The sequence below is a fragment of the Erpetoichthys calabaricus genome, chromosome 11 (genome assembly GCF_900747795.2).
Source record: "Erpetoichthys calabaricus chromosome 11, fErpCal1.3, whole genome shotgun sequence".
Taxonomy (NCBI): domain Eukaryota; kingdom Metazoa; phylum Chordata; class Cladistia; order Polypteriformes; family Polypteridae; genus Erpetoichthys; species Erpetoichthys calabaricus.
The window spans coordinates 127,618,109-127,632,222 of NC_041404.2; the positions used below are offsets into that span (position 1 = coordinate 127,618,109).

General features: G+C 41.1%; 1 protein-coding gene across 1 annotated transcript in view; it reads left to right on the plus strand.

Annotated features, from left to right (window-relative positions):
• The window catches only part of LOC114660898 (general transcription factor 3C polypeptide 1-like), a 70,537-nt gene that overhangs the window by 53,183 nt on the left and 3,240 nt on the right, over positions 1–14,114 (plus strand). Inside the window, exons 31-33 of the mRNA XM_028813884.2 lie at positions 6,443–6,730; positions 8,281–8,531; positions 9,946–10,234. Coding sequence (XP_028669717.2) covers positions 6,443–6,730; positions 8,281–8,531; positions 9,946–10,234 — 828 coding nt within the window. The remainder of the gene's footprint in view (positions 1–6,442; positions 6,731–8,280; positions 8,532–9,945; positions 10,235–14,114) is intronic.

Here is a 14,114-nt window from a genome sequence, read left to right on the forward strand (position 1 = left end):
CCATGTCAGGATCAGAAGACAAGCCTCTGAGAGTCAACAGCTTACGTGATAGGTGCCTCACAGGACAGTCGTCGATGTAAGCAAGTGGCACTTTAAAATGTGAAGAGAACACTTCGAGCTGCAGATTTGACAGGTTGAGAGGTGGTAAGAAAGCCATTGCTAAACCCGAAAAATAGGAAAAAAAGTGGTTTGCTTGGTTCAGGATCCACCTCCAGTCTCAGTGTACTCTGAAAATAAAGCACAGAACACATCATTTGGGGATACAAATACTGCACGGCTGTAAAGCTGTTCTTGAAGCTGCTGTATTCCGATTCTGTTGTGCTTTGGAGACTGTAAAAGTTTCCTCCAGTTTCAAAGTTCCTTTTGATGGAATAGAAAACTGTACTCACTGAGACCTTGGCTTTCTTTGCAATTTCTCTAAAAGAAAGACGTACACTTTTAATGGTTAGAATGGTCTGTGTGCCTTATTTTAAGTGCCTTTTTCTCACCATTATGGTAGCACTGTACAGTGCAGTATTGTCCAGATAATGCTTCAGCGGGTGCAGCAGCACAGTTTGTTCAAACTCCACTTTTATACAGACAGTGGGTTTGTAAGTAATCGGCAAAAGTTGGGACACCTGTTGGAATTGTTTGTATCAACTTTCAAGGCTTAATTCACTTCCTTTCCTACAACACAGTTGTAAGTTATTAACCTATTTATTTGGTCCATAAAAAGGCCTTCTTATGCAAGTCTGAAAATTACGTTGTTTTTCTGTTTTTTGGTAACCTAAACTTCCGGCAGTTTACTTCTTACCTTTTTTTTACCATTTCAGGTTATTTCCTGGACTTGCACTGGTTAAATTTCAATAAAAAGCTAAAAAAAATGGGGGTGTTCTAAACCTTTAGACCAGTTGTGCACATCTTATTTTGATTAATTTGGATACCACAACCCGAAGCCCCCCGTCTCCCTGAGAAAGTAAAGAAAGAAAGTGAGGGGGGGGGGGGTGGGGGATAATGTGAATTATCACTCCCACATACTACAATCTTAAAAAGGTTAGAAGTGGTTTAGTATGCTGGTCCAGTAAAGTCTGACGGGTGCTGTATAAAGTTTCGATTGGCTCAAAGGCCCCCTCACATTGAAATGAAAGTCAGGAGCTTCAGCTGCAAGCTGTGCTGATGGTACACAGGCCTAAAATGGGTCACATTACAAAGATGGTTTGGAGCTGCTGCTTTCGAATTTGGAAAACGGTGCAAATTGTTCAAATGTAACCACGATTATAACATTGACTAGAGTATTGGTGTGGAAGTCATCATACACACACACACACACAGACAAGTGATTACCAACATTTCAGCTTTAATAAATCATTCTGGACATTCAGAGAACTGTTACTTGGAACAGTAACGGTGCAGAAGTGTTCAAGAAGATTTAGTTGGGTTTAGCCTTTTAGAGGGAAGAAGATCTCTTGCTGTGCAATTCTGTCACTTCTGTCTCTTTTTACAGGTGCATCTCAATAAATTAGAATGTCATCGAAAAGTTAATTTATTTCAGTAATTCAAAAAGTGAAACTCGTGTATAGAGTCATTACACACAGAGGGATGTATTTCAAGTGTTTATTTCTTTCATTTTGCTGGTTATGGCTTATAGCTGATGAAAACCCAAAATTCAGTATCTGAGAAAATTAGAATATTGTGAAAAAGTTGAATATTGTAGACTCATGGTGTCCCACTCCACTTAGCTAATTAACCCAAAACACCTGCAAAGTTGTCCTGAGCGTTTAAATGGTCTCTCAGTCTGGTTCAGTAGGCCACACAAAGAAGGTAAGCCACAAAAGGTCATTGCTAAAGAAGCTGGCAGTTCAGAGTGCTGTATCCAAACATATTAATGGAGAGTTGAGTGGAAGGAAAAAATGTGAAAGAAAAGGTGCACAAGCAACAGGGATAACTGCAGCCTTGAATGGATTATGAAGCACAGCCCATTCAAGAATTTGGGGGAGATTCACAAGGAGTGGAGTGCGGCTGGAGTCAATGTTTCAAGAGCCACCACACACAGACATATCCAGGACGGGGGCTACAACTGTCACAGCATCCCTTGTGTCAGGCCACTCCTGAACCAGAGACAACATCAGAAGCATCTTACCTGGGCTAAGGAGAAAAACGGAAAGAAAGTCCTTTTCAGATGAAAGTCAATTTTGCATTTCATTTGGAAATCAAGGTCCCAGAGTCTGGAGGAAGAGTGGAGAGGCACAGAAGTTGCATGAGGTCCAGTGTGAAGTTTCTAATCTGATGATTTGGTGAGCCATGTCAGCTGCTGGTGTTGGTCCACTGTGTTTTATCAAGTCCAAAGTCAGCGCAGCCGTCTACCAGGAAATTTTGGAGCACTTCATGCTTCCCGCTGCTGACAAACTTTGTAAAGGTGCCGATTTCATTTTCTTGCAGGACTTGGCACCTGCCCACACTGCCAAAAGTACCAATACCTGGTTTAATGACCAAGGTATCACTGTGCTTGATGGGCCAGCAAACTCGCCTGACCTAAACTCCATAGAGAATCTATGGGGTATTGTCAAGGGGAAGATGAGAGACACCAGACCCAACAATACAGACGAGCTGAAGGCCGCTATCCAAGCATCCTGGGCTTCCATAACACCTCAGCAGTGCCACAGGCTGATCGCCTCCATGCCACAACGCACTGATGCACTAATTCATGCAAAAGAAGCCTTGACCAAGTATTGAGTGCATACATGGACATACTTTTCAGTAGGCCAACTTTTCTGTATTAAAAATCATTTTTATTGGTCTTACGTAATATTATAATTTTCATTACCTGTAAACCATAATCAGAAAAATGAAAAGAAATAAATGCTTGAAATATATCACTCTGTGTGTAATGAATCTATATAATACGAGTTTCACTTTTTTGAATTGAGTTACTGAAATAAATTAACTTTTCAATGATATTTTAATTTATTGAGATGCACCTGTATATTTGTATTTCGGAAAGGGAAACCCTACTCTCTTTTGTGAAGGATGAAAAGTTATAATTTATTGTGCTTACCCCATCAGTAGGTCCATGGAATAAAGTATAGTTAGGGAGAGAATTTAACACAAAGTATCTGGTGACTTAAAGGACCAGGAAGATAAAAGATTTGTCAATCCTAGAAAAGCTTCAGTAGTCCTTTTTGTAAAACACACTGGACAAATATGAAAATAACTAACAAAAAACAAAAGTAGTTAGCATTACACATTGCAGGGAGTAGAAGTGAAGCAGCACTTCAACACAAACCTCAATCCATTCCTTGAAATGCATTAATGTCTTCAAGATTAAAGCCACACACACATACGCATGGCAAGCTGTTTTAAAAGTTCAAGTTTAGTTGAACAGTACTGTTCAGTGTCTATAATGATAGTTCCACGTATTCTAATTTTAATTAATGATACCTCGCATTACATTTTGGGTAGCATGATGGAGCAAATCTTTTAGTCCTTTGTACCTCAAGGCAATGTGCTGCTATCAACAGCAATAACCTTTTGTCAGTTTTTTTGTTAAGCAAACATCCATCCATCCAGCCATTTTCCAACCTGCTGAATCCGAACACAGGGTCACGGGGGGGTCTGCTGGAGCCAATCCCAGCCAACACACATAAAGCAAGAAAATTCAAAAGAAGGAAAACATGTGACTTGGCAGTGCCAGCCACAGTGAGGCACTATCACGGCATATTGCTGTTGGTATGAAGGAGCTCCCGTAGTGTTTCCATGAAACACCTCTGCTGAAGAATTTGTTGGTTGAAAGTCCTCAGTCTTAGTTTGTCACAGAGAAGGATGTGCAGCATTGTTCATAATGTGCAGCATTGTTCATAATGGCACTCAGTTTTGTTTTAATTCCCTCTTTAATTCTACCTCCAGGGTGTCCGGAGCAAGCTTAAATACATTTTAATTGACAGAATTTTCCTGAAAAGTGTTACATTTTGGGGATTCAAGACCACTTGATTGCTCTTTTGTTGTTGCCCTTCTGCCCTTTCTTGGAGAACAGGGGTTTCTGCCAAGCTAATTACATTTTGTACTGTGTTTTTCTTTAAGTAGCCATGCCAGTCATTCACTTACTGTATTTAAACACTCAAACTCGTTTTAGTCAACTATGCCAAACTATTAATGGCCAAACAAATGACACCTGCCCTCAATGAGATTGTGCTCTTAAGCATTCCTCTTGAATCTGGGGGTGGTTTAGCGGAGATTCCTTTTTTGCCTTTTATCCCCGAGAAGAGATTTATGCCAAATTAACAATAAAGTTTTGAGTGAACACTGTTTTTTTTCCCCTAAGCAGCATTCAAGTCAGGGCTTCTTTTTCATGTTCCAAGGTGACTTGCTCATAGTCATACGAGTCACCAGTGGATGGCTTTTTGTTTGTCACTATTCAGAAAAAAATACAGCAAATATAAATTCTTATGTATGTGAATTCTTGTACATTATATTTTGAAAACGCAAGTAATTTGCAAACTTTTTTTGGATTCTTTATTTGTCCCAGAGTGCTTTACAAAATTGACACTGAGCCGCGCCAAATAGGCTTGCCCTGCGTTTTCTACCATTTTTCTGTCGTCCTCATTATAATACTTTCGTCCTCAATACTTGCCCAGTTCGCCCAGCACAAGTGAAAGCCACTGTCCCTGTTTTGCTGTGTTAACCTGACAGCCAGCAAAGAGGATGCTCAGTGAACGCAGTCATACATAACACAGCGAGAAACTAACTGGTGTCCATATTTCAGCAGGTAGTGAAAAGGGTGTTAAGAATTTTAATGCATTTATGACCCCTGTGTGAGGGGATACCTCCAAGACTTGTCTGCAACTCCCAATTTCTATTGCAAATTGTTTGCATGATTTTTATAAAGAAATGTACAAAAGCTTAGATCAGGTTGGGGAGCATGCACTGGTACAGTGAGTTGCCGCACCCACCACATGACGAAACAGCTCAGGAACCCCAGTTGGCAACCCCCCCAAGCAGACATGTGGTCCAGTCCCACCCTACGGAAATGACCTTCTGTCTGCCACAGCCAGGTGTTACTTAGGGGCATCCCCTTGGCCTGATCAACCACTCGGGTCCCTCACAATGAGGATCTTATGAGCTGGATCACCCTCAGGGAATCGCATCACATGGCCGTAGTGCGGTAACTGACGCTCCCTCACAATGCAGGTAATGTGCCTCATTGGGACCCCATGAGCAACCGCCCATCTGACAGAAAGTCAAACCAGCGGTACCCAAGGATTTTCCGAAGTGACACAGAACCAAAGGAGTCCAGTCTATCAGACATCAGTAACTTGGTGTCCCAAAAAGCAATTTTATCAGAGGCTCTGTTATTATCTTTATATATTTTTTGTATCTGAGGGTGTAAATCAAGAGGGAAAAAATTTAATGAGCAGATTAGGCCACATGATGATATCCATGTGCTGGTTCTGTGTGGATGAGTTTATATTTGGAGAAACAATTGGAGCGGGCCATTTAAATGTTTGTTTGTTTTTATGTCCCATTGTGAGATGATGACATGTCAAAGTAATACTGTCACCTTGCTGATGAAGATGTGTAATGTGAGATAGACGGGTGAAGTAAGGTGGATCCTGGTGTTCACACGGTCACTCAGCTTCCTTTTGGCAAACATTCTTTACTCTGCCCTGCAAGCCCCCCATGTTTAGACAGGAGTGGAAGTCCCACCCTTTCTCCATGGCTTTTTAGAAACATAAGTACTGTAGAAAAGGCGCTATATAGGCGCCCGACCCGACACAGAAGCACGTATAAAGCACAAGGACTTTTATTTTTCTCTTCACCCATGGGTGCACGTCTTCCCAGTGACCCACAGGCAATACACAGTCCCAAAAGCACTCTTTTCCACACCACTCCTCCACAAGTGTCGTCTCCTTCCTCCCAACTCTGGCTCTCTGAGTGGTGGTGGCTGGCCCTTTTTATAGCCCACCCGGAAGCATTCCAGGAGCTTGACCACCTGGTTCTAATTGCTCTTCCGGGTGGGGCTGAAGATTCGACCAGCTGGGCTGCAGACTCCATGCAACTCCCCCTAGCGGCCATCCGAGCCCCCAACCAGGCTGTGGAGGACTCCATCTCCCATGGAGCCATGCGCCAGGTTGGAGAATCATCGTCTGCCAGGGAGGCTGCCACCAAGCGTCCCGGGGGAGGTATTGAACTGTCCATGGCTAATCCCCAGGAACAGATGCAGCAGGGGCGTCCCTGCCGGGCATGGGACCCGGCTGTCCATTACAGTACTTACCTTTTAATTTGTGATAAACGTACCCTTTACCTTCAGCCTGGTGAAGTTGTGTCCTGATGACATTATTGTCTTGATTTATTAATGAATCATAAAGTGAGTGTATTTATCTTATTAGCTCATTTGCCTTGTAAACCCGATTGTAGTAGTGCTCGCTTTGACAGAATGTTTTTGCCTGTTTTCTGCTGCTTGCTGCAGGTTCTTCACATGGCGCTTTCCCAATACTCTGTGTGCAGAATTAGACCGGTTTTCAGAACAGCTAAAGAGTGTGGGATCGGAAGATAAGCCAAATAAGTTCTCTTTTATGGATAAAGATCCAGTGGACTCAAAAACTGAAATGATGCTGTTCCCCATGGATGCTCCTGGTGGATATTGCCTCTTCAGCCTGTCTTTATTTATCCTTGGCTTCCTGTCTGTAGATGTGGCTATTCCTGAACAGATTGTGGTTGTGGACAGCGCCATGATGGACAATGAAGTCACAAAGGGGTAAAACGATCGTTTTGTCATGTCTTTTGATGAGCTGGCAGAGGGGGATGCCAGGCAACTAAGTCCATAGGATATTTATGCACATTTAAAGTGGGCAGATATAAATTAGGCTTTATGAGCCACGTTTCATTTAAATTACACCATTGTGTTTGAAAATTGAATATTTTTTAACTTGCTGTATCATGTTGGGTTATTCTTCAGTTGCTTATTTATCTAAGACTATTTTACAGAATTAAACTTTTAATCCATGGGTGTCGAACTCCAGGCCTGGAGGGCTGCAGTGGCTGCAGGTTTTCATTCTAACCATCTTCTTCATTAGTGAACTGTTTTTGCTGCTAATTAACTTCTTTTGCTTTAGTTTTAATTAACTTGACTCAACCCCCTTAGTTGTCTCTTTTTTTCAATTAGCAGCCAAACAATAAGGAGACCCAAAACGAGCCGCCACATGACCAGCTCACCTGTACCCGTCACACAATATCTGAAAAAAATAAAGAAAATTGAAGGTCTCGGTAAGGTTGATCTCTCAGGTCACCAAAATATTTTGATGAACAGAAAATCAACAGTTTTGGAAACGTCCGCTGTGGCAGAATGAGAGCAGCAACAAGCCGCGGAATTAAATAACGGGTTTAATTAACAGCGAGAATCAGCTTCTCATTAGATTTGCTGGAGTGAAATTGGTTGGAGTTTGAAATCCCAGTTTAGCTGCTCATCTGTTGGCTCGTTTCATGTCTCATTTCTGTTTGGCTGCCATTTCATGAAGAACGAATCAATTCAGAGGACTGAATCCTTAAAAACAGGGCTACTAAAATGAAGGGAAAAGGAGTTAGTTAGCAGTGAAAACTGCTCGCTGATTAGGAAAAGGGTCAGAATGAAAACTGCAGCCACTGCGGCCCTCCAGGCCTGGAGTTTGACACCCCTGCTTTAATCAATTAACATAATTAAAAACTTGAAGAATATTTATCTTGGCAAACGTAATGCATGTACCTCTTTCCAGCCTAAATTTCGTGGCACACTATTTTTACTGTGTATGCCAGTACAGCTCTGGTAAAAGTTCCCTAATTTAAGGCGGATGGACGTGCGCTGTGTCTCCGAGAGGTGGCAGCTCCTCAGCTTAGCCTCCGGTGTCGAGAACCTGCTTTGTCCAGGCTGCTCATTTGACTTTGTACAAATCCAGTTTATTCTAGTTCTGCCAAAGATCATTTCATTATTGTAGCCTGAAGCAGGCCTCGTGGTTTATTTGTATAAAGAGAGTTTGTTAGAAACAAAACGTCCCTTCACTTTAACACATGAATCAGATTGTAGTTTTTTAATACGTTCTTGTGTTCAATAGTCTCTGTCTCATTGCTGTCGTCGTGGCCTCCTTGTGTTTGTCTGTTTTCCTCTCACATCCCAAAGGCCTGCAATGTAGGTTGGTTGGGGACCGAGTGCTGTACATGTGCGTGCGGTGGTTCCCTGTGGCCTTGACACTGGATGATGCTGTATCGAGATGCGTTTATGAATGGAATAGAATATGGAATTGCATTCATCTCCTTTGCTATTCTTTTTCACAGCCTATTAAAGGATGGTATGGATGAGGAGGAGGAAGAAGAAGAAGAGGCAGAGGACCTAGAAAATAAACGAAAAATTGAGGTGAAAGCCAGGCAGGCCTCTCATACCAATTACCTGCTGATGAGGGGCTTCTGTTCTCCTGGCATAGTAAACACCCGTAACCTTAACACCTGTGACAATGTTGTGGTGAACTCGTGCCAATTGAAGGTCAAACTGCGTGTCACTCCGGCCCACCACTGGTTCTGTCGGCCAGGTTAGAATTCTTCTCTTGCCTGTCTATGTGTCAATTCATAATGAATTAATGTGATCTTTTGCTTTGAATAAATTCTAAGAATATTAAGCAGTTCTGTACATTTTCCCAAGGTGCAATTCTAGCTATGGTATTCAAATCATGAAATATGAATTGTATTATCTTTTGAGTAGAAATTGGCAATGCCATTAGTCACATAAAAACATTAAGCCAGACTAATGTAAAAAGCTTACATTTACTTACCCATATACACACACGTCACTGGCCCCATATTTCCTTGATATTCTTTTCTGTCCTTAAAAGCAAAATAATTTAAGAGATTTTAAATATCAAAATTGTTTAAACCAGGAGAGTCATCGGAGCATCCCCCTTTGGTATATCGTGGACAGTCGTCCTTTAGTAATTGAGTACAATCTTCCGGGCAGCGTCGACTGCTTAATCAACCCACCGCGACTCAATAACGGCTGAAAACGACAGTAACTCGTGAGCCAAGAAACCCCGGTGTGAACAGAATATGATCAGAAAGCTGTAAACTCGGCCTTGTGAATACCGTCGAGTGCATTTTGTGATGGAGTCCGCTGCTGCCGTTTGTGCTGTGGCTGCTTTCTAATCCTGTTTGGAGACCACAGGGATTTGTTTTTGCTGTGTTTTGAATTTTATGATATTGAAAGGCATGAAAGTGTGAGCCAGTTGGGTGTGTATAATATGGCCGTGTACACCTTTAAAGAAAGGCTGAAGGAGTGGGGCATGGGGTTGTAGGTTTTCACTTCGGAATCACATGCTAGTGAGCAACTTACAACTGTTTGACTGTGCCAGTGATAATTTAGGTGCATCATAGTAAAGGGGTATAATTATTTATACTGTATAGTCAGTTAGTCTGTATTTTAGATTTGTAATTAATTTACTTCACCTTGCAGTAAAGCTGTCGGATTGAACGTCACTGTTCAAATAAATTTCATTAAAAGAAGATCTTATTCAAAGGCTAACGCTGACATCTGACGGTCAAGAAAAGGTGGTTTGTTTTACCAGCACTAATTATGGCGTCATGTAGGCATCTTGTTCCTCCAGGCGCGCCATGCATAGCGCCAGTATTTTGCTGATCTGTTTTTGTGCTTCTGTTGTTATTTTGAATGGTTAGCTTGTTATCCTCTTTAGTAAAACTCGTCACCAGACCCTTTCACAATGCAGTTGTTTCTAGATGTCTGTTAATCAGGCTTCTCAGAGGCCAATAAACCGATTAATCAGAATTAGTGTTTACATGGCATTTTAGAAATTTGACTTCTCTGAACAATCGGGTTGCACAATTTTGCTCCAAGGTGGCATTGATCACCCGATTAAATACACGAGAAAAGCAGTCTGACTCCTCCACATGAGCAATTCAGCCTACTAATGTGTTTTACCATTTTGACTTCTGTAGGAATTTCTAAGGTCACTGAACAAATTTTTGAGGACTGTCAGCTTCCGGGAAATTTCACCAGAATTCTGAGAAAGTCCAAGGATGTTTGTAGACTGGACAAGTTTAGGAAGCTGTGTGTGGAGGAATACGGTTACACTGCCGAAGATCTGCAAGCAGTCCTTGAAATAACCTGTGCCATTGAGGAAAGCAAGTCCTTTGGGTGTGATAAAAAACGATCTGCAAAAACAAATTTCTCAGCTTTGAAGAAAGTAAGGAAGGAAGGACGCGGTCCCTTCGGCAGTATGTTGAGGTGAGCTTGCTTTACTGATACCATTCGCAATATTAGGGTCTGCAGAGCCCATTGATGTTAGGATTAAACACATTGTCCTTACACATTCAGTTTATGTCGAACATGCTAAACCTTATTGTAAATAAAAAGATTATTGGCTGCCACCTTCATTTATTTTTATTTTTTTATAATATTCTTTTAGTACGCGGAGAGAAAGCTAATAAGCTTTTAGCTCAACAAGTTCACAAACGAAGTTCGCAATGCAATACCAGTAATCACCAACACGAATGGAGAAGAAATCATTGACCATAAAAATATAATGTACACATTTAGAGATTATTATAAATCCTTATATTCTACTGAGTTTAAAGAAGACAGCACACAATCTAATGCATTTCTGGATACATTACAGACACAAATAGATGCTTTAAGTGCTGAGGAACTGGATAAACCTCTGACGCTAACAGAATTACTAGATGCTATAAAGTCACTTCAAAGCGGGAAATCAGCAGGCCCTGATGGTTACCCCGTAGAATTTTATAAGAAATTCTCCACTCCGCTAGCTCCCCCTCTTATTGGCAACATTTACAGAAGCTAGAGACAACCAAATACTACCTCAAACATTTCGTCAAGCATTAATCACCGTCTTTCCTAAACAAAATAAGGACTTGTTACAATGTGCATCATACAGACCAATTTCACTCCTGAATAATAATGATAAGATTCTCCATCCTTCTAGCTAGAATTTTTGAGAGTAAGTGCTGCCCTCGGTTAATATCACAGGATCAAACTGGATTTATTAAAGGCCGACATCTATCTTCCAATCTCCGACGCTTGTTTAATGTTATATATTCACCAGCAAAATCAAACACCCCAGAGATATTACTATCATTAGACGCAAAAAAAGCATTTGATATGATTGAATGGAACTACCTTTTCACTGCATTGGAGAAATTTGGGTTTGGCCCGAATATTTGTGCATGGATCAAACTACTGTATACCAATCCAGAAGCTTCAGTTTGTATTAACAACATTTGTTCAGACTACTTTAAGCTAGAACGTGGTACCAGACAAGGATGTCCCTTGTTACCACTGCTGTTTGCAATCGCCATTGAACCACTGGCGGTTCACTGTCAACATTCTTATCAGATAAAGGGAATTATCAGAGAAGGACTGGAACAGAAAATTTCTCTATATGCAGATGATATGGTCTTATATATATCAGACCCAGAAAACACTGTGCCTGCAGTATTAACAGCACTCACAGAATTTCAAAGATATCTGGTCTTAGAATTAATCTGAATAAAAGTATACTCTTTCTAGTGAATTCCACAAGCATATAATATTAAATTAGACACCCTACCTTTTACCATAGCAGATCAGTTTAAATACCTAGGGGTAAATATCACAAGTAAACATAAAGCTGTTTATCAACAAAATTTTGCCGTCTGTATGGAAAAAATTAAGCAAGACTTGCATAGATGGTCAACCCTTCATCTCACTCTAGCCGGAAGAATTAACGTTGTTAAGATGAATATCCTTCCTAAACTACTTTTTTTTTTATTTCAAAACATTCCAATATACTGTATATCAATAAATAGTTTTTAAGCAATTAGATTCAACAATAACCTCGTTCATTTGGAACTCAAACACCCACATATCTGAAGAGCGACCCTACAAAGGCAGAAGGTGGCATGGCTTTACCTAATTTTCAGTTTTATTACTGGGCAGCAAACATACAAGCCATAAAAACCTGGACACAAATAAATGAACATACACAGGCTTGGTCCGCAATAGAAGTAAAATCCTGTAGTACTTCTTTATACTCCCTGCTCTGCTCTCCAATAAATGCAAGTTATCGCAAATATACTAATAACCCAATTGTGCTTTACTCACTCAGAACATGGAACCAATTCAGAAAGCATTTTAAGATGGAGAATCTTTTATCTGTGGCACCTCTGCAAGAGAACCACCTCTTTCAACCCTCGCAAGTATATCCAGTTTTTAATACCTGGAAAAGTTTTGGGATTAAAATGCTCAGAGATCTTTATATAGACAACATATTTGCATCTTTTGAACAATTACATTCCAAATTTTACCTCCCAGCTACACATTTTTTTCACTATCTTCAAATTAGAAATTTTGTTAAAACAGAAATTGCCCGATTTCCCCCACCTTGCACCCTCCACAATGCTGGAAAAAATACTGCTCAATTTCGAGGAATTAAACATCATTTGTGCATTATATAAAATCTTATTAGAGTCCCCTACCTTTCAAAGACCCAAGAGGACATTGGGAAGAAGATCTCTTAATCAATATATCAGAAAAGGAGTGGAAGGTAGCAAAGCAGAGAATTCACTCGAGTTCTATATGCGCAAAGCATGGAATTACCCTAAGTTCTTGTCTATAAGCCGCGGCTTATCTAAGGAAAAAAGTTGTGAAAATGAAAAAAATAGAATATCGGCTTATACATAAGTCCGGCTTATACATCCATCGCGGGGGTTGCGTTCCAGAGCCACCCGCGAAATAAGAATATCCGCGAAGTAGAAACCATATGTTTATATGGTTATTTTTATATTGTCATGCTTGGGTCACAGATTTGCGCAGAAACACAGGAGGTTGTAGAGAGACAGGAACGTTATTCAAACACTGCAACAAACATTTGTCTCTTTTTCAAAAGTTTAAACTGTGCTCCATGACAAGACAGAGATGACAGTTCCGTCTCACAATTAAAAGAATGCAAACACTATCTTCCTCTTCAAGGAGTGAAGCAAACAAATCAATATGTCTGTTTGGCTTTTAAAGTATGCGAAGCACCGCGGCACAAAGCTGTTGAAGGCGCAGCTCACACCCCCTCCGTCAGGAGCAGACAAAGAGAGAGAGGAGAGGGTAGAGTTTGTTTTTCACGTCAAAAATCAATACGTGCCCTTCGAGCTTTTAAGTATGCGAAGCACTGTGCAGCATGTCTTTTCAGGAATCAGCTTTACAAAAAGATAGCAACGTGAAGATAATCTTTCAGCATTTTTAGACGAGCGTCCGTATCGTCTAGGTGTGCAAACAGCCCCCCTGCTCAAGCCCCCATACGTCAGGATCACAGATAGTCAGCGCAAGAGAGAGAGAACAGTAAGCCGGGTAGCTTCTCAGCCATCTGCCAATAGCGTCCCTTGTATGAAACCAACTGAGGAAGCATGTACCCAGAAATTAAAAGACCCATTGTCCGCAGAAATCCGCGATATATATTTAAATATGCTTACATATAAAATCACAATTTAATGACCGCTACGCGCTCGTGTTGACTCGGCGACGCCCAGAGCAGAAAGAACGCGCTCCGGCCGCTCCAACCGCGCCATGCGGGGAGTGAGAGAGACGGCAATATCTCACACTCTCTCCCCCCTTAAAGAAATTAAATGGGCGCGAGTGAGACCACTGACCTCCCTCCCCTTCTATTAGTTATAGGTTATAGTACGTTTGGCTTATCCATGAGTCCGGCTTATCTATGATACGATTTTATTTTAAAAAATTCGTTATGATTTTTGGTCTCCGGCTAATACATGAGCGTCGGCTTATAGACAAGAACTTAGGGTATTCAACTAAAAATTATATATCGAGCTCATCTGTCTCGCTTAAAACTGTCCAAAATGTTTCCAGGGCAAGATCCAACCTTTGAACGCTGCAACCAAGCTCCTGCCTCACTGGGTCACATGTTCTGGGCCTGCACCAAACTAACATCATTTTGGACCAAAATTTTTAAGTGTCTTTCAGACAGCCTTGGGGTCACAATCCCTCCCTAACCCATTAAGAGCTGTGTTCAGTGTTCTCCCAGACGGACTTGAAGTGGAGAAGGACAAGCAAACGGTGATTGCATTCACTACACTTGTGGCACGCAGACTTATTTTGTTAA